At 30.9% G+C, this 27,982-nt stretch overlaps 1 protein-coding gene across 1 annotated transcript; it reads left to right on the top strand.

The window, feature by feature from the left end:
- LOC139482736 (uncharacterized) lies at window positions 1-27,982 on the top strand. The gene is made up of 13 exons (XM_071266806.1): window positions 1-157; window positions 1,450-1,651; window positions 6,747-6,776; window positions 11,644-11,673; window positions 12,173-12,202; window positions 13,897-13,926; window positions 14,403-14,432; window positions 15,698-15,727; window positions 18,007-18,036; window positions 19,299-19,328; window positions 19,774-19,809; window positions 22,059-22,095; window positions 25,579-27,982. Exons 2-13 carry the CDS (start codon window positions 1,535-1,537, stop codon window positions 26,316-26,318), a joined length of 1,170 nt encoding a protein of 389 aa, XP_071122907.1. The 5' UTR covers window positions 1-157; window positions 1,450-1,534; the 3' UTR covers window positions 26,319-27,982.

The following is a 27,982-nucleotide window of genomic DNA, read 5'->3' as shown; positions in this document are numbered from 1 at the left end:
TTTGTCGTTTACCATTTATAAAAGGAAGAGGTGTGTTTACGACAAAACCGATTGAAAAAGGCGAGTTTCTGTTTGAATATCGCGGAAATTTAACAACAGTTGATCCAGGCTTCAACGAGTATGCATTCGAGTTTCTTTGGAATTCAAGAAAATGTTGGTAAGTTTAAACTTTTTATGCTAAATGATTTTATTTTTCTTGTCGACTTCAAAACTATATGGTAGCGGTTTGAACACGTATATGACATTAAAGTGGTATTGGGATATTTCGCCATCTTGTAAAAAATCAGTGAACCTAATGTCTAGTGTCTGTTAATTAATTAAAAAAAATATCATACAAAACTGCAGATAACTGAATGAACACTGTCATTTGAAAAAAAAGAATTCGCAATTAATTTTGGTTTAAAAAAAATGCCATTTGAATGGGTGTAAACTCTGGAAAAGTGCATCTTCTGAAGAAATTTACACGGAATTTTCCAATTTCGTATTTAACCGGGAAAAAAACGTATGTTGACTTTATACCTTATTTTGATATTCTTAATTTTGTGTGTTTTATTTTACTATTCTATCAAGAAGTGTAGCTTCTAATTGCATACTGATGGTATTATCCGTCTAAGCCATACACAATGTGCCACAACCTGTAGCTTGATAAATTACATGATGACCTATCGTTTTTAGTATACTTTGGAACATATATTACTATACAATAGGTTTTGGCAAAATGAGCCAATTCTATCCTTTCATTTGAGACTCGCGTACCGTACCGCCTGAAGGAAAACAATAAGTTTTTTTTTTTGTGTTGATTATTCATTTCTTGAATTTTGGTATTCATGCAATTGCAAGAAACTTCGATATTTCAATTGCAATAATCTGCTCCTTTCTATCACACAATTGCTTTTTTCGTATAGAGTCGACTTTATAAACGATCCTTTTTAGTAAAATAGAAGAAAAACATGTGCTTCAGATCTTTAATATTGGTATCACGCTATTTAGATATATTTCTTTAAGTTGATTTATAACTCATCATTTATCCAAATCAAGAATACCAGAAATTAAACCAGTTCTGGCCTGATTCCTACCTTGATGTATTTTAATGTATCGAAAATGACCTCAAACCTTTCACCGACTGTTTATTATCACTGATCTATAACATTTTTGTTTGCCTTTAACTTACAGCAAACTTCAAACTGAAACTATACCTATTATCTTAATATTTACCTTTTAACCATCACATTTGCTTCTAACATAAATTATTAACCTTAATAGTTAAGTCTTACCTTTAACTTTAACCGTTCTAGTTAATGGTAACCTTAATCTTTGAACTTATCATTATACCGTAACCTAAAAACCCATAACTTTTACAATTCACTGGAATCATAACTTAAGTTAATTTGTTATATTCGCACCATTAAGCTACAGTTTAACAGTAAGATGTTCTTTCCATCATTGCAGGATCGATGCATCTAATGACGACAAATCCTTGGGAAGGCTAGTAAACGATGACGAGAATGATAGTAACTCTATTGTTAAGAGAATAATGGTCGGTGGTCTTCCCCATCTTTGTTTCTATGCTAAAAGAACAATCAGCGAAGGTGAAGAAGTAACATTCACATACTTTAAAGGAGAATATGACCAGTTTCCTTGGCGGTTAAAGGTAAGTACTATTTACTTCAGGATTTGTTAATGACAAAATATGTGAATGCATACAGATATCGAGTCTAGTTCAAGTTTAAAGGTTAAAATTGATGGTAAAGGTGATAGTTTTATTAAAAGGTTAAGGTAACATCCAAAAGTTAAGGTTATAATGAATATTATCTAAAGGTTGCTGTTGACATTCAAATTATGTGTGCGCATGTACAGTTCACAAAACGCTTCTGTTGATGCTTAGTTGATCGTCGGATAAAAGGTAAGCATTTACTCCTTTACATCAGAATCATTCTAAGGATTCTTTAAAATGACGCCTTCGTCCATTGATTTGATTGAGCACACACAGTCAATCTGATGAAAACTAAAGATTAATCCTTGAAGTTTAATGTACGAAATCATTCCATTACAATGTTAAATTTTTATCATTTCTGAAACCAATACATCAGTATACATTTACATATGAATATCATAGCGTGGTCAATTATCACCCTTATATTTATAAAAACACTTTTCGTAAATATAAAAAAAAGGAAGATGTGGTTTGATTAGTAAGGGAAAAATCTCCACTTGTGACCAAAATGAAACAGTGATAAACAACTATAGGTCACCGTACGGTTTTCGACAATGAGCAAAGCCCATGCCGTGTATTACGCTATACAAAATCCCGAAATGACAGAGTAAAACAATTCAAACGTAAAAACTAACGGTCTTATATGTGTACAAAAAATAAACGAAAATCAAACATGTATCACATTAACAAACAACAACCACTGAATTACAGGCTCTTGACTTAGGACAGGCACTTACATACAGAATCGGGTGGAGTTTAACATGTTAGCGGGATCCCATTCATCCCCCAAACCTGGGACAGTGGTATAACATTACAACATATGAAAAACCTATACAAATCACTTAAAATAGGCGTAAATCATCAGATGGACAAAAATTCAAGTGGACTACAACACTGCACTAGAAATTTTTTCTCTCTACCCATAAGAATCAGTCAGGAGTGACACAATTTTCATAACTTGCTCTCACCCTAACTTTTTATTTTGTCTTAATTCGGTGTGTTGTATATGTTAACGGCAATAAGTGAAATTAGGTAATAAACTTAAATCCTAGGCAATAAGCTAACCCCTAGGCATTCAGTTATTGCCTGAAATTTTCAGGCATTAAGCTTATTTCCTGAAATTTGAAGATGATTATTCATCCTATTGCCGAACATAACTTTAGGCAATAAGTAAACTCTGGAATGTATGCATAGTAAGTGATTTCTTCTTCATATAAAGTCGTTTGTTAATAATATTTCTAAAATTACATGTATAAATATACATTCATTTGACAGATCTTCAAAAGTATGTTTAATTAGTTATTTTAACAGTTTTACAAAATATTAAGAAGATTTAAAATGAAAAACAAGCGGTTGTATCCAATTAAAAAAAGGGGGGGATTTTGTAGAATAATTATATTATTTATTTGAAAATTTGTACACTTCGCTAGTCGAGCTGGTTAGAAATGCACAAAAGTAGGCAGCATTAGGATATGATTGTTTGCTCACACCATTTTCCAATGTTTTATTGGATAAGTAAGTGTTCTTCATTCATATTTCTGAACTTGTGATATTGAAAAGAATTCGACACAAATTTCTATTAAGTTTTCATATTTTTAGATTATTATTTGAAGCGTTTAAATACAAATAACATAATTATTTTATTAGTGTTTCTATTTTCGGCTCTTGTGGACAGTTGTCTCATTGGCATTCATACCATATCTTCTTTTTATATATATTTAGAATGAAATTGGGCCCTATAGTTTGGCTTCAGTGCAATATTATGTTTTTTCTTTTGCAGTAATAAAATAAAATATTTGAAGTACTCAGTATCTATATGAAAAATGTACGATTATATTAACTAATTACAATTCAAATCTAATATAAAACGTTGTTGAAAAAGAATGCAGTTATTGCTTTATTTTAATACACATAATAAACAGCCATAAGATTTCAGTACTTTTTGAACATCAGGATTGGTCGTTTTTCATTTAATATATTGAATTGAAGGGAAAAAAAATACTAAATGTGTGTACGTGTTGCATAGAATGCAAATATTTCTTCTAATTTTTCAAATAACGCAACTTTAATTGCAATCAGCCTTTAAATATGCCTTTTGATAAGTTATTTTGAATACAATGTTAATTTTTGAAGGATAGATATTCTTAAACTTTTGTTTTTGTTGAACAAGAATGCAATCATTTCTTCATGTTCATGGAAACTATTGGTCACCATTGAATTGGTGTACTCTGTTTTGTTAAGGATTGGTTGATTTTTCATAAAATTCAAAGAATATCAGAGAAAATATACTAAAATGGTGTTTGCATTTTTCAAAGTTACCACAATATTTCTTCTTTTTATAAAAAATTATGCTCTCTTGTATTTGGAATTAGTTATTTTAAAAGCCTTCATATAAGTCTTTTCTAAGAATTTATATCTCATCAGAATAAAAATACTCAAAGTTTGGTTTTTGTTAAAAAGAAGTTATTGCTTTATTTTGATTCACATAACTGTCATAATATTTCAGTACTTTATGAACATCAGAATTAGTTGTTTTTCATTAAATAGATTGAATTTAAGGGAAAAGATACTAAATTTTTGTAGGCGTTGTCTGAAATCAAAATACTTCTTCGTATAATTTAAATAAATCAACCTCAATTGCTATCAGTCGTTTGACATGCCTTTTCATAAGTTATTTTGAATAAAATGTTTAATTCTTGAAGGATAGATAAGCAAAATATTTGGTTTTTGTTGAACAATAAAATTGAGAATGGAAATGGGGAATGTGTCAAAGAGACAACAACCCGACCACAGAAAAGACAACAACAGAAGGTCATCAACAGGTCTTCATTGTATCGATAAATTTCCGCACCCGGAGGCGTCCTTCAGCTGGCCCCTAAACAATTATATACTTGTTCAGTGATAATGAACGCCATACTAAATTCCAAATTGTACACAAGAAACTAAAATTAAAAATAATACAAGACTGACAAAGGCTAGAGGCTCCTGACTTGGGACATGCGCAAAAATGCAGCGGGGTTAAACATGTTTATGAGATCTTAACCCTTCCCTATACCTCTAGCCAATGTAGAAAAGTAAACGCATAACAATACACACATCAAAATTCAATTCAAGAGAAATCCGAGTCTGATGTCAGAAGATGTAACCAAAGAAAATAAACAAAATGACAATAATACATAAATAGCAACAGACTGCTAGCAGTTAACTGACATGCCAGCTCCAGACTTGACTTCAATCAAACTGATTGAAAGATTATGTCTTCATCATATGAATATCAGGCACAATCCTTCCCGTTAGAGGTTTCGTATCATACCATCATAACATATATGAAAAGAACATAACCCGTGGCATGCCAACAACTAGTTTTTGAATAAATGAGTTCAGTTCCGATGCAAAGACCCTATAAGTGAATCAATATTAACGCCAAAATATGCAATCTTTAATGACCTGACAACAGTTTCGTATCTATATCCCTTTTTAATACGTCTTTTTAAAGGTTTTAATAGTTTCTAAGGGAAATACTGACATTTTTGTGCTTTATAAAGAAGATTTCCATAAAAAATTGGATGTGAAATACCAGAACGTATAAGAAGTCTATATGTTGAGCTATATTTTCAAATGATGTCGGAATTTTTTTCCCCCATTAAATTTAAAGGTTATCAGAGAAGATATACTAAAAGGATGTTTACTTTGTTAAGATTTAGCAAAACTATTCTTCTTTTGATAAAAGATGATGGTTTTTTTTATTTGTAATAACATTTTTTAAGGCTTCATTATAAGTTTGTCTTAAGAATCAAGATATAATCAGAACTTAAATACTTCAAGTTTTGTTTCAGTAGAACAAGAATGCAGTTATTGTAAATACAAATCAGGAGCCAACATTAGATTCAGTATTTTTTGTACATCAAGATTTTTTTCATAAAATATGCTCAATTCCAATCATTCTTTGTAAATGTCTTTTGGTAATTAAGTTTGAATAAAATGTTGGTAGTTGAAAGATACATATGCATCAACTTTTGATTTTGTTAAATAAGAATTCAATTATTTCTTTATTTTAATGAAAATCATTGATCACCATTGTATTGTTGTAGCTGATGTAGTTAAGGAATATTTATTTTTAATTACGGTTAAAGAACATCAGTAAAAAATGTTTCAGTTGTTGTTCGCATTGTTTAAAATTATAAATATTTCTTATTTTATTAAAGTAAATAATTATCAAAGGTACCAGGATTATAAGACGCGCGTTTCGTCTACATAAGACTCATCAGTGTCGCTCATTACACATTTTTAAAAAGCCAAACAAGAACAAAGTTGAAGAGCCTTGAGGATCCAAAATTAATAATTGCAGCAATTATACTTGTAATTTGTTAATTTTATGGTGGCGATTAAGATAATAAAAATGATTTTTAAGATTATAAGGATACACAACTTTGATAATTGAAAACCATGTTACACCAAAATGTTTAAGAACGGCTACTTTAATTTATTTCCCATAGACACACCGTTTTAGAACTGTCCTGAATTGAAATATAACTTTATATAATTAAGTTTAAGACTGATTGGTTGTAAATCAAATGACCATTAGTTTTATAACTTTAAAGGATTAAACTTTTATCGACACTGATGTAATCAGAAGAAACTTCATTCTTTGTTTAAGTTTTCAAAAACCTCCAAACATTATAAATTGCGTGTGAATTTATCAATCTCCACAATTAATAACTGTTTATAACCATAAATCTTAAATAAATGGCTTTTAATGTCAATGATGTGTTAGCTTGAATTCCCATTGGATAATTCTGGAAATATAACAGGTAGGCCGATAAAAACTTGCAAGCATGTCATATCAACGATGATAAATTAGTAGTACCTCCCATAGGCTCAATTCTATGCAGTTCATTCTAGTTTTGAAATTCAGAGTGCTTGGACGTTTTTTTCTGTTACTTCTAGTTCGAAAAAACATTGACCTGATAATAACTTGTGTGAAATTATTTTTTGCGTCTTCTGAATACATATTCATCTTGGATTTATACAGGAAGGAAATACAGATGAAATAAGACCTGTGGTAAGTAATGTTTTTTTTCCTATTATTGAAACAAAAAGTAAATATAATTTGAGGAGTTGGTAGTTAAAGTCAATTTTTATTTAAGTTTTTAGTTACACCTAAAGATTTATTAAAGGATATGTTGGCTTTTATTTGAAGCTATCTCTAAGTTTATAAATGCATCTGAAAGATCTTTTCTTTATCTTTTTAAAGCAGAAAACCGTTTAAAGATATCTCTTATAATGGAATAGTTACTAATAAAACCGGGCCTGAATAACTTTTAAAAGTCCGTAAGAATTATAATTTGCACTGAAATGGCTTGCAAACTTTTTAATAACATCCAAATTTTATAAGCTATATTTAGTTTTGTTAATGCGTCTGTAAGATCTTTTCGTTGTTTTTTTAAAGCAGAAAACCATTTAAAGATATCTCTTATAATTAAATGGTTAATAATAAAACCGGGCCTTAATATCTTTTTAAAAGTCCGTAATGCATTTAAATGTGCACTGAAATGGCTTGCAATTATTTACATAACATCCATATTTTATAAGCTATCTCTTTTTTTATTAATGCATCTGAAAGATCTTTTCTTTATCTTTTTAAAGCAGAAAACCGTTTAAAGATATCTCTTATAATGGAATAGGTAAAAATAAAACCGGGCCTGAATATCTTTTTAAAGTCCGTAAGAATTATAATATGCACTGAAATGGCTTGCCAACTTTTTCATAACATCTATATTTTATAAGCTATCTTTTATTTTGTTGCTTCGTCTGAAAGATCTTTTCTTCTTCTTTTTAAAGCAGAAAACCGTTTAAATATATCTCTTATAATGAAATAGTTAATAATAAAACCAGGCCTTAATAACTTTTAAAAGTTCGCAATGCATTTAAATGTGCACTGAAATGGCTTGCAACTATTTTCATAAAATCCATATTTTATAAGCTATCTCTACTTTTATTAATGCATCTGAAAGATCTCTTCTTTATCTTTTTAAAGCAGAAAACCGTTTAAAGATATCTCTTATGATGGAATAGGTACTAATAAAACCGGGCCTGAATAACTTTTAAAAGTCCGTAAGAATTATGATTTGCACTGAAATGGCTTGCAAACTTTTTAATAACATCCATATTTTATAAGCTATATTTAGTTTTGTTAATGCGTCTGAAAGATCTTTTCGTTGTCTTTTTAAAGCAGAAAACCATTTAAAGATATCTCTTATAATTAAATGGTTAATAATAAAACCGGGCCTTAATATCTTTTTAAAAGTCCGTAATGCATTTAAATGTGCACTGAAATGGCTTGCAATTATTTTCATAACATCCATATGTTATATGCTATCTCTTTTTTTATTAAAGAATCTGAAAGATCTTTTCTTTATCTTTTTAAAGTAGAAAACCGTTTAAAGATTTCTCTTATAATGGAATAGGTAAAAATAAAACCGGGCCTGAACAAAATTTTAAAAGTCCATAATAATTACAATATGCACTGAAATGGCTTGCAATTATTTTCATAACATCCATATTTTATAAGCTATCTCTTTTTTTATTAATGCATCTGAAAGATCTTTTCTTTATTTTTTTAAAGCAGAAAACCGTTTAAAGATATCTCTTATAATTAAATAGTTAATAATAAAACCGGGACTTAATAACTTACAAAAGTCCGCAATGCATTTAAATTGCACTGAAATGGTTTGCAATTATTTTCATAATATCCATATTTTATAAGCTATCTCTACTTTTGTTAATGCATCTGAAAGATCTTTTCTTTATCTTTTTGAAGCAGAAAACCGTTTAAAGATATCTCTTATGATGGAATAGGTACTAATAAAACCGGGCCTGAATAACTTTTAAAAGTCCGTAAGAATTATAATTTGCACTGAAATGGCTTGCAAACTTTTTCATAACATCCATATTTCATAAGCTATCTTTAATTTTGTTAATGCGTCTGAAAGATATTTTCTTTATCTTTTTAAGGCAGAAAACCGTTTAAGGATATCTCTTATAATAAAATAGTTAATATTAAAACCGGGCCTCAATAACTTTTAAAAGTCCGCAATGCATTTAAATGTGTACTGAAATGGCTTGCAATTATTTTCATAACATCCATATTTAATAAGCTATCTCTACTTTTATTAATGCATCTGAAAGATCTTTTCTTTATCTTTTTAAAGCAGAAAACCGTTTAAAGATATCTCTTATGATGGAATTGGTACTAATAAAACCGGGCCTGAATAACTTTTGAAAGTCCGCAAGAATTATAATTTCCACTGAAATGGCTTGCAAACTTTTTCATTACATCCATATTTTATAAGCTATTTCTACTTTTATTAATGCATCTGAAAGATCTTTCCTTTATCTTTTTAAAGCAGAAAACCGTTTAAAGATATCTCTTATAATGGAATAGGTAAAAATAAAACCGGGCCTGAATAACTTTTAAAAGTCCGTAATAATTATAATGTGAATTGAAATGGCTTGCAAACTTTTAAATAAGATAGATATTTTATAAGCTATCTCTAAATTTGTTAATGCATCTGAAAGATCTTGCCTTTGTGTTTTTAAAGCAGAAAACCGTTTAAAGATATCTCTTATAATTAAATAGTAAATAATAAAACCGGGCCTTAATAACTTTTAAAAGTCCGCAATGCATTTAAATGTGCACTGAAATGGCTTGCAAACATTTTCATAACATCCATATTTCATAAGCTATCTTTAATTTTATTAATGCATCTGAAAGATCTTTTCTTTATCTTTTTAAAGCAAAAAACTGTTTAAAGATATCTTTTATAATTAAATGGTTGATAATAAAACCAGGTCTTTATATCTTTTAAAAGTCCGTAATGCATTTAAATGTGCACTGAAATGGCTTGCTAACATTTTCATAACATCCATATTTTATCAGCTATCTCTACTTTTATCAATGCATCTGAAAGATCTTTTCTTTATCTTTTTAAAGCGGAAAACCGTTTAAATATATCTCTCATAATGGAATAGATTATAATAAAACCGGGCCTGAATAACTTTTAAAAGTCCGTAAGAATTATAATGTGCACTGAAATGGCTTGCAACTTTTCATAACATCCATATTTTATAAGCTATCTTTAATTTGGTCATGCGTCTGAAAGATCTTTTCTTTAACTTTTTAGCTCACCTAGCCCGAAGGGCCAATTGAGCTTTTCACATCTCTTTGCGTCCGGCGTCCGTCGTCGTCCGTAGTCGTTAACTTTTACAAAAATCTTCTCCTCTGAAACTACTGGGCCAAATTAAACTAAACTTGGCCACACGCATCATTGGGGAATCTAATTAAAAAAATGTGTCCGATGACCCGGCCAATCAACCAATATGGCCGCCATGGCTAACAATAGAACATAGGGGTAAAATGCAGTTTTTGGCTTATAACTCAAAAACCAAAGTATTTATAGCAAATCTGACATGGGTCAAAATGTTTATCAGGTCAAGATTTATCTGTCCTGCAATTTTCAGATGAATTGGGCAATCCGTTGTTGGGTTACTGCCCCTGAATTGGTAATTTTAAGTAAATTTTGCTGTTTTTTGTTATTATCTTGAATATTATTATAGATAGAGATAAACTTGAAATAGCAATAATGTTCAGCAAAGTAAGATTTACAAATAAGTCAAGTGACCGAAATGGTCTGTTGATCTCTTTAGGAGTTATTGCCCTTGATAGTCAATTTTTAACCATTTTTCGTAAATCTTAGTTATCGTTTACAAAAATCTTCTCCTCTGAAACTACTGGGCCAAATTAATCCAAACTTGGCCACAATCATCTTTGGGGTATCTATTTTTGGTTAAATATAAGAACTGGTTTTGTTATTCAAGACACTCAAATGTAAGATGACATAAAGAAAAATTATCAAATATGCCATACTATGTCACTTTTTAGATGCTCTTTAACTTCGTACTTTGTTGCTGTTTTTTTTTTTTTTTTAAACTTTTTTGGATTCAAGCGTCACTGATGAGTCTTTTGTAGAAGAAACGCGCGTCTGGCGTATATACAAAATTTAGTCCTGATATCTATGATGAGTTTATTTGTCAAAAATGACAGTAGCCGCATGCGTGTTCTTCTTCACCTTTATATATAAATATATATGTTATGTATCATCATCAAATACAAATAACATTAAATTATTAAGAAAGAGCATTAATGCGACAACTCATATTTTAGACTGAAATCATTAATAAATTATCAAAAATGCTAACATTTTGGAGATTTCAGTAATTGTATTTATAGAATAACTATGCATTGTCTGAAAATATCAATGTTATTTGTACAAGGCTTAGACACAGGTAGAGAGCGAGACACTTTTGAATATACAGTCAATGCAATTAGCACAGATGCAGTATATATGACTTTATAGGACTCTATTATGCTAGTACTCGACACATGAGCGTTTGCTTTGTCCAAAACAAAAAACACTGTTTTTACTTTTCAATACATAGCTTAAAGTATTTATATTTGTAAAACTGCTGTATTTTGGGGCCAACAAATTGTCTTTATTGACCTTATGATCCTTTACCTACGAATTAAAAAAGATTTTTTTCCAAACATGATTGAATTTTAAAAAGCAATCATTTTACCACCATACCTAATTTCTGTGCTGTTGATAAATTGCAAAGACAAAGAAAGGTATTAACTTCTGAAAAGATATGCCGATTTAAAATTGCAAAAAAATAATATCAACATAGTAGTACCTCCAATAGGTTCAATGTTGAAATTTTCATTCCATTATAGGAACTTCAAGTGTTTGGACGTATTTTCTGTTTAATCTTTTTTCAAAAGGTATTAATTAAAACATTAAAAACATTACCTGTGACATTTAGCGACGATTTTTATTCTTCTTTTTATTATATTGTTTCTTGGATTTATACAGGAAGGAAATATAGAAGAAGAGAGACCAGTGGTAAGTCACATTTAATTATTGGACCCAAATATGTGAACAGCATTATACGTCAGTTAAAAAATAATGTCATTCTCATTTCAGTCAATTAACTGAACAATTGTAAAGCATTTTTTAATTAAGTTTTTTGCAAAACATGATTGTTAAAAGTAAAGAATAAATTTAACCAATTATGAAGAGCAACCATTTAACTTTTATTCCCCCAGTGTCTGTGTTGCTGCTTATTTCAAACGAAAAAGTTATATCCTTCCCAAAAGATGAAGGGTCAGTCGATAGAAAAATGCAAAAAAAAGCATAGCAACGACGATAATATAGTAGTTCCTCCCATAGGCTCAATGCTTAAATTGTCATTCCAGTGTAGAAATTCAAAGCATTTCGACGTGTTTTCTGTTTACTCCTTTTTTGAAAGTTACTAGTTCTATTCATTACAACATTGACTAAAAATTACCTGTGACATTTAGTGATATTTTTTCTTTTATTCGTCTCACTTTGATTTATATAGGAGGATAACACAGAAGAAGATAGACCAGTGGTATGTAACATTTAAGTATTAGAAATAAATATGTAAAAAACCTTTATACAACAGTTAAACAAATTTTTTTTCATTCTCATTTGAGTAAATTTACTAACAAAATTGTAAAGCATCTTTTTTATTAACGTTTATTGCAAAAGTGAAGAATAAAATTAACAAATTTTAAAGACGATAAATTAATTTTTATTCCCCAAGTATTTGTGTTGTTGCTTAATTGGAAAGAAAAGGATATATACTTCTGAAAATAAAAAGAGGCACATTATAAAAAATTGCCAAAAAATCATATCAACGACAATACCAGAGTAACACTCCCATAAGCTGAATAATATACATTTCACTTAGTTTTAGAATTTGTAGGGTTAAAACGTATTTTCCTAATTCCCTTTTGTAAGGTTTCAAATGTTAGTATGAAGATCACTAGTTTGATATACTAATTTGACTTAACAATAATTTGTGACATTTAGTGGTAAGCAACGGTTTTTGTTATTTGAATACAATGATTGATAAGAACAATTCTCTTTCATTTCTATAACTTTATTGAAATATGTAAGTCAGGTTTTTTGTGAAGTTTTCGTGCAAAACAATTTCAAATAAAAAAAAAATAACACCCAATTGAATAGCAATCTTTTAGCCTATATTCTCCATTTTTTGTGTTGGTGCTCACCATTCAAGTATTTTCACGAGGTGTTTGTGGTTGTCTCTTTGCTTTTTAACCCATATAACTTTATCAATATATCAACTACTACATAGAAAACAGATTCCTATTATTATATGAATATAAAATGAAAACAGAATATCATGTAGCATCAAACTTCGGGTCGCAGACGGGGACCTTTTGGTCGTCGGTCTGCCTTGGTTCATGTGGCAACCTCACGGTGTAACCACACTTCGATTCAAGTGTCAACGACAGCATGGAGACCTGATGTTTTATTCTATATGGATATATGAACAAATCCTAAAAAAATTAAAGCGTATCAGATCGGAACTGTTCCACAGATGTATTTGTACATGTGTCTATCTAACGTTGTTCACGTTACAATTAAAACATCCAGCTACATGTATGACGAGCAATCATTTAGCCTATATCTCCTGTTTCTGTGTTGGTGCTCACCTATCAAGTAATTTTAAGAGGTGTTTGTGGTTGTCTCTTTGCTTATAACCACATGTCACTTTATCGATATATCAACTACTACATAGAAAACAGATTCCTATTATTATATGAATATAAAATGAAAACAGAATATCATGTAGCATCAAACTTCGGGTCGCAGACGGGGACCTTTTGGTCGTCGGTCTGCCTTGGTTCATGTGGCAACCTCACGGTGTAACCACACTTCGATTCAAGTGTCAACGACAGCATGGAGACCTGATGTTTTATTCTATATGCATACATAAACAAATCAAAAACCTTTAAAGCGTATTAGATCGGAATATTTTATGGATGCCTTTGTCCACGTGTCTATCTAACGTTGTTCACGTTACAATTAAAACATCTAGCCTAATATAAAATGCACATGTATACTTAGAGTTTTAAATTTGTAGGTTTCAAACTGATGATGCTATTTGGTAATATGTCAGATCCTTTTTTTTTCAAAAGGTATTGATAATCTTTATTACATCATTAAAATACTTGTGACATAAAGTGACAATTTTCATTCGTCTTTTAATTTACTCGTTCTCTTGGATTTAAACAGGAAGGAAACTTAGAAGAAGACAGACCAGTGGTAAGTCACATTTACTTATTGGAAACAAATGTGTTAAAATCATTATATGTCAGTTAAAAAACAATGTCATTCTCATTTCAGTCAATTTACTAAAAAAAAAATAAAGCATATTTGTATTCACGTTTTCTGCAAAATATGTTTGATAAAAGAAAAGAATAAATTTAGCTAATTATGAAGAGCAATTATTGAACTTATAACTTCAAATTATCTGTGTTGCTGCTTATTTGCAAAGAAAGAAGTTAAATACTTCTCAAAAGATAAAATGTCAGCCGATAGAAAAATGCAAAACAAGCATAGCAACGACGATAATATAGGAGTACATCCCATAGGCTCAATGCTTAAATTGTTATTCCAGCGTAGAAATTCAAACTATTTGGACGTAGTTCCTGTTTACCTCTTTTTCGAAAGGTATTGGTGATATTTATTACAACATTGACTAAAAAATACCTTTATTCGTGTCACTTCGATTTTTACAGGAGGGAAACACAGAAGAAGAGAGACCAGTGGTAAGTCACATTTAATTATTAGAAAAAAATTATATAAAAGACTATATACAACATTTGTTCTTTCTCATTTGAGTAAATGTACTACCAAAATTGTAAAGTTTGTTTTTATTTACGTTCATTGCAAAAGTGATTGTTAGAAATGAAGAATAAAATTAACCAATTTTAAAGACAATAATTTAACTTGTATTTCCCCAGTCCCCAGTGTTTGTGTCGTTGCTAAATTGCCTAAAAAAGGTTATATACTTCTGAAAAAAGAAGGGTCAAACTGTGAAAAAAATTTGCAAAGAATGCATATCAACGATTGAAATAGATTAGTACCCCCAATTTGCTGAATAATATACATTTCATTCTAGTTTTAGAATTTATAGGGTTAAGAAGTATTTTCCAAAATCCTTTTCGCAAGGTTTCAAATGTCATTATGAAGATCACTAGTTTGATTTACTAAGTTGACCTAACAATAACTTGTGAAATTTATTGGTAAGTAACGTTTTTGCTATTTGAATACCATGGCTAATAAGAACTATTCATTTTCATTTTCATAACTTTATTGAAAGATGTAAGACAGGTTTTTTTTGTGACGTTTTCGTGCAAAAACTAGTACAATGATAAAAAAAATTAAGTCCCATACATGTATGACGAGCAATCATTTAGCCTATATCTCCAGTTTCTGTGTTGGTGCTCACCTATCAAGTAATTTTAAGAGGTGTTTGTGGTTGTCTCTTTGCTTATTACTACATCTCACTTTATCAATATATCAACTACTACATAGAAAACAGATTCCTATTATTCTATGAATATAAAATGAAAACAGAATATCATGTAGCATCAAACTTCGGGTCGCAGACGGGGACCTTTTGGTCGTCGGTCTGCCTTGGTTCATGTGGCAACCTCACGGTGTAACCACACTTCGATTCAAGTGTCAACGACAGCATGGAGACCTGATGTTTTATTCTATATGCATACATAAACAAATCAAAAACCTTTAAAGCGTATTAGATCGGAATATTTTATGGATGCCTTTGTCCACGTGTCTATCTAACGTTGTTCACGTTACAATTAAAACATCTAGCCTAATATAAAATGCACATGTATACTTAGAGTTTTAAATTTGTAGGTTTCAAACTGATGATACTATTTGGTAATAGGTCAGATCCTTTTTTTTCAAAAGGTATTGATAATCTTTATTACATCATTAAAATACTTGTGACATAAAGTGACAATTTTCATACGTCTTTTAATTTACTCGTTCTCTTGGATTTAAACAGGAAGGAAACTTAGAAGAAGACAGACCAGTGGTAAGTCACATTCACTTATTGGAAACAAATGTGTTAAAATCATTATATATCAGTTAAAAAACAATGTCATTCTCATTTCAGTCAATTTACTAAAAAAAAATAAAGCATATTTGTATTCACGTTTTCTGCTAAATATGTTTGATAAAAGAAAAGAATAAATTTAGCTAATTATGAAGAGCAATTATTGAACTTATATTTTCAAATTATCTGTGTTGCTGCTTATTTGCAAAGAAAGAAGTTATATACTTCTCAAAAGATAAAGGGTCAGCCGATAGAAAAATGCAAAACAAGCATAGCAACGACGATAATAAAGTAGTACATCCTATAGGCTCAATGCTTAAATTGTTATTCCAGCGTAGAAATTCAAACTATTTGGACGTAGTTCCTGTTTACCTCTTTTTCGAAAGGTATTGGTGATATTTATTACAACATTGACTAAAAAATACCTTTATTCGTGTCACTTCGATTTTTACAGGAGGGAAACACAGAAGAAGAGAGACCAGTGGTAAGTCACATTTAATTATTAGAAAAAAATTATATAAAAGACTATATACAACAGTTAAACAATATTTGTTCTTTCTCATTTGAGTAAATGTACTACCAAAATTGTAAAGTTTGTTTTTATTTACGTTCATTGCAAAAGTGATTGTTAGAAATGAAAAATAAAATTAACCAATTTTAAAGACGATAATTTAACTTGTATTTCCCCAGTGTTTGTGTCGTTGCTAAATTGCCTAAAAAAGGTTATATACTTCTGAAAAAAAGAAGGGTCAAACTGTGAAAAAAATTTGCAAAGAATGCATATCAACGATTGAAATAGATAAGTACCCCCAATTTGCTGAATAATATACATTTCATTCTAGTTTAAGAATTTATAGGGTTAAGAAGTATTTTCTAAATTCCTTTTCGCAAGGTTTCAAATGTCATTATGAAGATCACTAGTTTGATTTACTAAGTTGACCTAACAATAACTTGTGACATTTATTGGTGAGTAACGTTTTCGCTATTTGAATACCATGGCTAATAAGAACTATTCATTTTCATTTTCATAACTTTATTGAAAGATGTAAGACAGTTTTTTTTGTGACGTTTTCGTGCAAAAACTAGTATAATGATAAAAAAAATTAAGTCCCATACATGTATGACGAGCAATCATTTAGCCTATATCTCCAGTTTCTGTGTTGGTGCTCACCTATCAAGTAATTTTAAGAGGTGTTTGTGGTTGTCTCTTTGCTTATTACCACATGTCACTTTATCAATATATCAACTACTACATAGAAAACAGATTCCTATTATTATATGAATATAAAATGAAAATAAAATATCATGTAGCATCAAACTTCGGGTCGCAGACGGGGACCTTTTGGTCGTCGGTCTGCCTTGGTTCATGTGGCAACCTCACGGTGTAACCACACTTCGATTCAAGTGTCAACGACAGCATGGAGACCTGATGTTTTATTCTATATGCATACATAAACAAATCAAAAACCTTTAAAGCGTATTAGATCGGAATATTTTATGGATGCCTTTGTCCATGTGTCTATCTAACGTTGTTCACGTTACAATTAAAACATCTAGCCTAATATAAAATGCACATGTATACTTAGAGTTTTAAATTTGTTGGTTTCAAACTGATGATACTATTTGGTAATAGGTCAGATCCTTTTTTTTTCAAAAGGTATTGATAATCGTTATTACATCATTAAAATACTTGTGACATAAAGTGACAATTTTCATTCGTCTTTTAATTTACTCGTTCTCTTGGATTTAAACAGGAAGGAAACAAAGAAGAAGACAGACCAGTGGTAAGTCACATTCACTTATTGGAAACAAATGTGTTAAAATCATTATATGTCAGTTAAAAAACAATGTCATTCTCATTTCAGTCAATTTACTAAAAAAAACTAAAGCATATTTGTATTCACGTTTTCTGCAAAATATGTTTGATAAAAGAAAAGAATAAATTTAGCTAATTATGAAGAGCAATTATTGAACTTATATTTTCAAATTGTCTGTGTTGCTGCTTATTTGCAAAGAAAGAAGTTATATACTTCTCAAAAGATAAAGGGTCAGCCGATAGAACAATGCAAAATAGCATAGCAACGACGATAATATAGTAGTACCTCCCATAGGCTCAATGCTTAAATTGTCATTCCAGCGTAGAAATTCAAAGTGCTTGGACGTAGTTCCTGTTTACCTCTTTTTCGAAAGGTATTGGTGATATTTATTACAACATTGACTAAAAAATACCTTTATTCGTGTCACTTCGATTTTTACAGGAGGAAAACACAGAAGAAGAGAGACCAGTGGTAAGTCACATTTAATGATTAGAAAAATAAATATGTAAAAGACTATATACAACAGTTAAACAATATTTGTTCTTTCTCATTTGAGTAAATGTACTACCAAAATTGTAAAGTTCGTTTTTATTTACGTTCATTGCAAAAGTGATTGTTAGAAATGAAGAATAAAATTAACCAATTTAACTTGTATTTCCCCAGTGTTTGTGTCGTTGATAAATTTAAAAAAAAAGCTATATACTTCTGAAAAGAGAAAGGGTCAAACTGTGAAAAAAAATGCAAAACATGCATATCAACGACTGAAATAGATTAGCACCCCCCCCCCCCCCCCCCCCCCCCCCCATTTGCTGAATAATTTACATTTCATTCTAGTTTAAAAATTTATAGGGTTAAGAAGTATTTTCCAAATTCCTTTTCGCAAGGTTTCTAATATCATTATGACTATCACTAGTTTGATTTACTAAGTTGACCTAACAATAACTTGTGAAATTTATTGGTAGGTAACGTTTTTGCTATTTGAATACCATGGTTAATAAGAACTATTCATTTTCATAACTTTATTGAAAGATGTAAGACAGGTTTTTTTTGTGACGTTTTCGTGCAAAAAACTAGTATAATGATAAAAAAAAAAATAGATCCCATACATGTATGACGAGCAATCATTTAGCCTATATCTCCAGTTTCTGTGTTGGTGCTCACCTATCAAGTGATTTTAAGAGGTGTTTGTGGTTGTCTCTTTGCTTATTACCTCATGTCACTTTATCAATATATCAACTACTACTATTATATGAATATAAAATGAAAACAGAATATCATGTAGCATCAAACTTCGGGTCGCAGACGGAAACCTTTTGGTCGTCGGTCTGCCTTTGTTCATTGGGCAACATCACGGTGTAACCACACTTCGATTCAAGTGTCAACGACAGCATGGAGACCAGATGTTTTATTCTATATGGATATATGAACAAATCCTAAAAAAATTAAAGCGTATTAGATCGGAACTGTTCCACAGATGTATTTGTACATGTGTCTATCTAACGTTGTTCACGTTACAATTAAAATATCCAGCCTAATATAACATGCACATGTATACTTAGAGTCTTAAATTAAAAGGTATCAAACTGATGACACTTGTTGGTAATAGATCTATTTACCTTTTTTCAAAACGTATTGATGATCTTTATTACATCATTAACTAAATAAATGCTTGTGACATTAAGTGACAATTGTCATTCGTCTTTTAATTTACTCGTTCTTTTCGATTTATACAGGAAGGAAACATAGAAGAAGAGAGACCAGGGGTAAGTCACATTAGATTATTAGAAAAAAAATATGTAAAAAACTTTATATAACAGTTAAACAAGATTTTTTCATTCTCATTTGTGTAAATGTATTAACAAAATTGTAAATTATGCTTTAATTTACGTTCATTGCAAAAATGATTGTTAAAAGTGAAGAATAAAATTAACCAATTTTAAAGACGATAATTTAACTTTTATTTCCCAAGTGTTTGTGTTGTTGCTAATTTGCACAAAAAAAGCTATATACTTCTGAAAAGAGAAAGGGTCAAACTTTGAAAACTTGATAATTTGGAATTAAATGTGGAAATGAAATAAGCCACTGTTGTTCCTTACTTAATTTGTTGTAAATTATTGCTATATAGTTCGAAGATTTTAATTTGATATCTACTTTGAAAAGAACAGTAGCTTATAATCGATGATATGAATTCTATTATTTTTTTTCCAGAATATGGATATCACAAATAGAAGCAGAGAAAGTGAGGTATGTCAGTAATACTACACTGCCTTTTTAATTTTACAAAACTGATAAAAAATATAACAAATACGGAATGCATTAATGGTACCACTTCTTCAAACGCACTAAAAGTAAATACATATAACCGTGTGAGAGTTTGGCTAAAACTCCACCATTATATATGTAATATGTTTGCCCAAGTTGTCTATGGGTCAGACAATCTTATAATAGAACTATTTTTAGGACTGCATCAAACATTAGTTAGTAAATTCCTGTAAGACAGATGATTAAGCTTATCTGTAAAAAATGCATCATTATGCCTTATATATCGTGTACTGTGTTACATGCATAGATTACATTAGCCGTATTTGGTCAAACGTTTTTGAATTTTGGATCCTCAATGCTCTTCAACTTTGTACTTGTTTGGCTTTATACATATTTTGATATGAGCGTCGCTGATCAGTTTTATGTAGACAAAACGCGCGTCTGGAGTATTAAATTATAATACTGGTACCCTTGATTGACTATTTCCGAAACTAGATAAAAAAAATACGAGGAAAGGTAACACCCGGCCACTGAAAGTTTCATTAATGTAAATTTTAGGTATTTGGTGCTGTATTTAGACCCTCCTACAACGAACTTTGTTTTATATGCTCACGTATAAAAGTGGCGGTTGTTCATAGGTTTGAACGTAATTTTTAATTTAGTGTTGTATATACAATTCGTCTAAAAAAATCAATCCAACAATCTTAGATCTGAAAATCTAATTTCTAAAATTTTTTGTTCTTCCCTCGCCGGGAATCGAACCCATGCTACTGAGATATCGTGACACCAAATCGCCTGCACTGTAGCCGTCTCGCTAGTCCACACGACCACCTGGGCTTCATAAAAATGAAGCTTCGGTGGCCGGTTGTAACCTTTCCATATCAGTTTTGAATCTAGCGTCGTACTATAGTACATGATATATAAAGCATGGAGATGTTATTTTTACAGATCAGTTAAATTATCTATAGTAAAGAATCCTACAAATCAATGTAAGATACAGTCACAGAAAATTATTATATTTATAAGTACGTCTGAACCAGTGACAACTCTACAGCAGATTTATTCATCGGATCACCAGCAGTGATGGTGATACACGGCTGTGTACATTATGTATATACAACTCGTCTATACATCAACCCAACCATGTTAGATCTGTAAATTTGCTTTTGCAAATTTTTTGTTCTTCCCTCGCCGAGATTCCAACCCATGGTACTGAGATATTGTGACACCTAATCACCAATATATATATATATATACAAAGAGTCTATCTAAAATTCAGGGTACATTTTATGGCCTCTCAAATACCGTTAATCCTAACATCACTGAAAAGGCGTTTATTGTCGAAATCCGGATCTGGTATACAAAAAAGATATTGACACCTTATGTTTGTTGCATAGCATCTTTGTCACAAGTTTATAATTTTCTGTTTAGTATTAAATTTAAATTAAGATCCATTTTGTTACATCTTGTGATCAATTTTATTTGGCAATCGCCAATGACAGTCAGCAGGGTTTAAGAACATCTGTTTTTCGACCTGTTAGTCAAATGTGTTTTGTTTAAATATACTTTTTCACTTTTTGGTCTTTTTGAAAATGTTTTTTGTGCTGTATTTAGACCCTTCTACAACGAAACTTGTTTAAATGCACACGTATAAAAAATGCGGTTTTTATCCAACGCAATCATAGGTTTGAACGAAGTTTTCAATTTAGACTTGTTTATTTCTTTTAGTTTGGGCCTGTATCATATTTTCCCTCCGGTTTATATTAATCGTTCATCCTATATTGACTATCACAATTCAAGAGTCTTGAGGGTAAATTATATGGCCTTCCAAATAACGTTTCGATCCCCAACATCACTGAAGAGGCGTTTATTGTCGAAATCTGGATCTGGTGTACAAAAACGATATTGACACCTTATGTTTGTGGCATAACATCTTAGCCACAAGTTTAATTTTTTCTGTTTAGTATTAAATTTAAATTAGGATCCTTTTTGTTACATCTTGTGATCAATTTTATTTGGCAATCGCCAATGGCAGTAAGCAGGGTTTAAGAACATCAGTTGTTCGACCTGTTAGTCATATGCTTTTTGTTTGAATATACTTTTTCACTTTTTAGTCTTTTAGAAAATGTTGTTTATGCTGTATTTAGACCCTTCTACAATTAGGTTTATTGAAATGGAATTAGTTAGAATTATTTTATATTCAAACTATATAGTTGAAATTTATATTTTAGAACGAAGCAGAGAGTGACCCTGAAGATCTAGAGGAAGGTAAGTCTTAAACCATTTGTTCAATTTCTCTCATTACAACTTTATGACTTGACCTTGGTCATTAAATGATGTCCCTTTCCTTGACCTTTGATATGACTTTATCGTGTGCAGTTGTCTTAAAAAGAAGGAGTACATATATTTTGTAATAGAGTGTATGTCCTACATAAAAAAGAACACTTGCATTCTCGAAATTGTTTCAAATAACGGAAGTAATTAGCACACATTAAAGTCTGTTACAAGGTGCATTACAGCTGATTATAATGTTTTGATTTGTTTTGTGGTGTTTTAACGCCACTTTTAAGCATCGCATTTTTGGCTGTTTCCTGGCCACATTTTTTTCTATTAGCGGAGAAAGCCGAAGTGCTCGGGGAAAACAGTCTAACTTCGTTAGGTAAACTAGCAATCGTTGTTATTTAAGATATGAGTCGAGTGCATTTACACGAACGGGGTACGACAATGATTAGTGTGACGTTACAAGCTAAAAAATGTCGCTAAAATTTTGGCGATTTTCTAATTTGATGAGAACAACTGTTATGTTGAAGATATTTTAAACGTAGCAATGCCTTGGTCGAAATACAAGAAAATAAATCCTACAAATCCGAATTGCAAAACAAGTCCCCAACCATAAAAAAAATCTAAAAACCTCCGTTTTAGGTTTAACAACTCTTCAACACATGTAACTGGATTGATTGGCAACTTTGATATTTTTTTTTGGTTGTTAATGCTGTAAGGCAAAAATAGAATATCATTGATTTAAGCAGATATGGTACGAGTGCCAATCACACAAAGTTCTATTCAAGTCACAATTTGTAAAAGTAAACCATAATAGTTTAGCTCACGATCTTCGACATGGAGCCTTGACTCACACCGTACAGCAAGCTGACACTACCGAAAAAGATAACTAGTGTAAATCCATTGAACATTATCATATAGAAATCCCTCTCCTGACCCAACAAAAAAAAATACTGGTGTAAAACTATACAAACATAAGCATATAGAAATCCCCTCCTGACCCCACCAAAAAAGATGACTAGTGTAAAACCATTCGAACATTAGCATGTAGAAATCCCCTCCTGACCCCCCCAAAAAAGACGACTAGTGTAAAACCATTCGAACATTAGCATGTAGAAACCCCCTCCTGACCCCCTAAAAAAAATGACTATGTTAAAACCAATCAAACATTAACATGTAGAAACCCCCTCCTAACCCCCTAAAAAAGATAACTAGTGTAAAACCAATAAAACATTAGCATGTAAAAACTCCCTCCTGACCCACTAAAAAAAGATGACAAGTGTGAAACCATTCGAACATTAGCATGTAGATACCCCATCCTGACCCCCTGAAAAAAGATGACTAGTGTAAAACCAATTAAACAATAGCATGTAAAACCCCCCTCCTGACCCCCTAAAAAAAGACAACTAGTGCAAAACCAATCAAACATTAGCATGTAGAAACCCCCTCCTGACCCCCTAAAAAATGACTAGTGTAAACCAATCAAACATTAGCATATAGAAACCCCCTCCTGAACCAACCATAAAACGATGACTAGGAAAAAAACATTCAAACATTAGCCTATAGAAATCCCCTCCTGACCCCAGCAAAAAACGATGACTAGTGTAAAACTCTTCGAACATTAGCATGTAGAAACCCCCTCATGACCCCCTAAAAAAGACGAGTAGTGTAAAACCATTCGAACATTAGCATGTAGAAACTCCCTCCTGATCCCCTAAAAAAAGATGACTATGTTAAACCAATCAAACATTAACATGCAGAAACCCCCTCAAAAGATAACTAGTGTAAACCAATCAAACATTAGCATCTAAAAAAAAACCTCCTGACCCCCTAAAAAAGATGAGTAGTGTAAGACCAATCAAACATGAACAGGTAGAAACACCCTCCTAGAAATCCCTTTCTAATCCCATCAAACAACGATGACTAGTGTAAAACCATTCAAACAATAGCATATAGAAATCCCCTCCTGACTGCCCCAAAAAACGATGACTAGAAAAAAACATTTAAACATTAGCCTACAGAAATCCCCTCCTGACCTCACCAAAAAAAAGATGACTATAAAAAAAAAACATTCAAACATTAGCATATAGAAATCCCCTCCTGGATCCACCAAAAACGATGACTAGTAAAAAAAACATTCAAACATTATCCTATAGAAATTTCCTCCTGAATGGTTTACATATGACCCCTTTCAAATGGATGTCTTGCAAGATTCTCCTTGTTCGATGGTGGGTGATGTTACTTTAAAAAAAAAACAAAAAAAAACTAGCAGAACCACTTATTTTAAATCAAAATAGTTCCAACCTGTCTTCGCATCAAAAGAAAAAATAATGAGCATCATCACATAATCCAAAAGAATAGATTATTTCAAGTAAGTAATACAAACTCACATGATCTTCAGTTATTCCCACATTCTAACAAGGTTACAGGGTTGTATAGGTTTTACATTGTCTGTCCGCCTGTCTGTCACATTATCCGGACCAATTCCAATATCTTTTGTCCAACCTTTGAAAATATTCATAACTGACCATGATGTGTTGAAATCACTATAAGAAGGATGTTCCGGTATATTGAGTTCTTTTGCAGTTATGACCCTTCGGACTAAGAAATGTGGACCCTTTTGAAGTAGACAGCTTGTCATCGGAACTCATCTTACATGGTTTGTTGGATACACATGCATGTGGGTACATTGTTAGATACATGTATTCATATGTACATCTTGATGAAATGGTCCGGTTCATCTTGTTTCCATGAGTTATAGCCTTTTTAAACATTGCTATTTTGACCCTATTCATCGCAACTCCTCTGACCAGTCTTATTTGATACACATAAAAGTTTGTACATTGATATATTCGCACATGCTTATGTACATGTAGTTCTATATGTTTTATATTGTAAGTCCGTCTGTCTGTCACATGTCCCACTAACCGCTATGTGTTAAAATCGCTCTCTATATGATGATCTAGTATCAGTTATAGTCCTTCGGATATCGAAATGTTGACCCTATTCTTGTCATAGCAACTTCTCTGGCATGGTTGGTCAAACATACATGAAAGTATTTATATTGATAGATTCACATATACAGGTGTGCACGAAGGTCGGACGTTCTGGTCAATTGAGTTTTCCATGGGTTATGGACCTTTGTACTTATTTTGTTTACCCTATCGAGTATTTACTTTATCATTGTAACTTCCTAGTTTTTATTTTTTATATACATGTGGAAGTTGATATATGATATTATATCATCAGATTTAGATAATCATGAACAATGGTATTTCAGTCCGTTGAGATTTGGCCATTTAGCATAATATAATGTCATCGTCCATTGAGAACAACTACTTGGTAAGTAGGAACTTGTAGAAACAGCGGGGTCATATCTTGCATTTTTTTGCTAACTATTTTAGTAATCATGTAAGATCGATGTATCTCTTCTAGCCAATTGTAACACACTTTGCTTCTTTTTATTTCTAGATTTAACCCTTGATGCAATCGAATGCGTAGTTAAGTATGAAATACAAAAATCAGAAAACAACATACACAAGGAGTTAACTGAATTTAGAAAACAGTACAGTAATAATGCTATTGGGGAATTAAGAGCCCATCTAGATGAAGTAAAAAAAGAAGTTAACAGGAACGCAGAGGAATGTGACACGGGATTTAAAGATTTAACAGCCACTGTTAACTCCATGGAAACCACCATTTCAAAGATCGAAACAGAAACCAATGACAGCCAAAGAAAAATAAAAGAATTAGAAAACAAAGTGACAGATGTAGATCGTAAGTTGAACGAAATCACTGCTGGGATACCAAAAATCATTGAAGAAATCATATCCAGCGGGACATTAGCGTTTATATCCCCGAACACATTCGAGATTGATGAGTCAGTGGATGAACCAACGAATGCCACGTCAACCCCTGTTTCAACAAACCTACTACAAAAAACACCTGAATGTACAAGAAAGAGAACAGTTGAGGATGGAGGGAAAAAAAACAATAAAAAAATATTATTAAGATATTCATGGAAGAAGAGCAATCCAGCGGGACTGGAGTTCCTTGAAAGCAGAGCCGATGTGCCTGATTTTTCGAGGGCCCAAGATTTCAAAATGAATGTTTATAAGGAGGGAATTAAGAGGGGCCTATGGCTTGAGGCAAACAATATTTTCATGAGAGTGTGCCAAAAAATTGACAATCTGCACAAGCTAAAGAAATAAGTAATGTGAATCATTCGACATACATTTATTTAACTTTTATTTGATTTAAAAGTCATAAAGTAAAAGTACTGGGAGTACGTATATAATCATTTCAAAGTGTGCATAATTCGATTTTTTAAATTATTTTTGTTTAATAGAACATTGTGTTTTTTCCAGAAATCTAACATTTTGATATGCTTACAAAACTGTCCAAAATGTATTTTACCATTAATGTTATATCAAAACTAACTGAAAGAGTGTTTCAGCGCTGCATACTATTTCTTAGAGTTAATTACAGATCGTCCACTTATAAATTCCTTTCTTTTATTATTTGATTGATATCAACGACGTTATATTTGTATTGTGCTGCCTGGCTTACGAGTTTATTGTCAATTTTGAAAAAAAAATTATTGTGCAGTTAGATAGTGGTGACTTTTCAAATGTCATGATTAAATATTAAGGAATTCTAACTGTTTCTGTGTTTTAATGTTGTTTACTCAACAACCAAACTGTTAATCAGTAGAAAACAATAAGACATTATTCATTTTTAAATGTGCATGAGTCAATTTTTTCCATATTGTTGTTTGTTTGAAAGTAGTGATGAACTTCAGCAATCTTATATTTTATTATGCCAAAAATATTGTCCCAAATGTATATCTCCATTTACTTAATATATAAAAAATAACTTAAATATTGTTTAAACTGCATACTATTTCTTAAAGTGAATTGTTATATTTGTATTATTTTGCCTTACTTTCGAGTTTATTTTCATTTTTGAAATATCGTTAATGTACAGCAGGGATGGGGTCGATTACTTTAAAATGTAATCGATTCAATTACAATTAGTTTGCTTATAAAATGTAATCGATTACATTACAATAACACCTTATTTCATATGTAATCGATTACCTTTGATTACTTTTCTTTAAAGTAATGATGATTACTTTAGATTACTTATGATTACATTGTATATTGCAATATCAAAGGTGTTTTTATAAATTTTTATCCTAAAAAAAAACTGACTTTGGGAATTTTTTTGAAAGCATTCATTTATTCATCTTATTTGAAAGAATTTATCGATAAGTACAGTGTAACATGTGTAACTTGATAAAATAGCTATGGACAAGTGTCCTTTCTCTAAGTAAAAAAGTTAACTTTATCTTTTTCCTCTCATTTTTAACCAACTGCCTTATTAACAAAAAACCTGAACAAAAAAGGACAAATTAATTAAGTATAGTTTTATTGTCTGTTGGAATATAATTGACACATCCATTAATGTTTTACAGGTGTTAATCACTACTTGAGTTTTTCTTAACAAACAATAGGTAGGCTTTGGTATTAAGATTTTGTTGTCTTAATAACAATATCAATGAAGTTAAACAGTGGTTAATTGTCATTATTTGTTTGAAATTTTTTAATACTAAATCTAATTAATAATTTTTAGAATTATTGTCAGGTGAAAACACAAAACAGCTTTGTAACGTAGGAAAGTATATACATTTTTGTTCAAATTAAGAAACAGTTTATTGTAATAAAAGATATTTGGTATTCATGAAACTTCTGATGTCACCTATTGTGTACTTTGCATATTGTTTGTAATACTATGCCATACATATACACTGTACATGTACTAGTTTATGCTGATGAGCCGTAAGGCTCAAAGTTAATAAAGAATAAAAATTAGA

Source organism: Mytilus edulis, chromosome 7 (assembly GCF_963676685.1).
Source record: "Mytilus edulis chromosome 7, xbMytEdul2.2, whole genome shotgun sequence".
NCBI classification, from domain to species: Eukaryota; Metazoa; Mollusca; class Bivalvia; order Mytilida; family Mytilidae; genus Mytilus; species Mytilus edulis.
The sequence above is the reverse complement of the archived record's forward strand: the minus strand, read 5'-3'. Positions and strand labels throughout refer to the sequence as shown.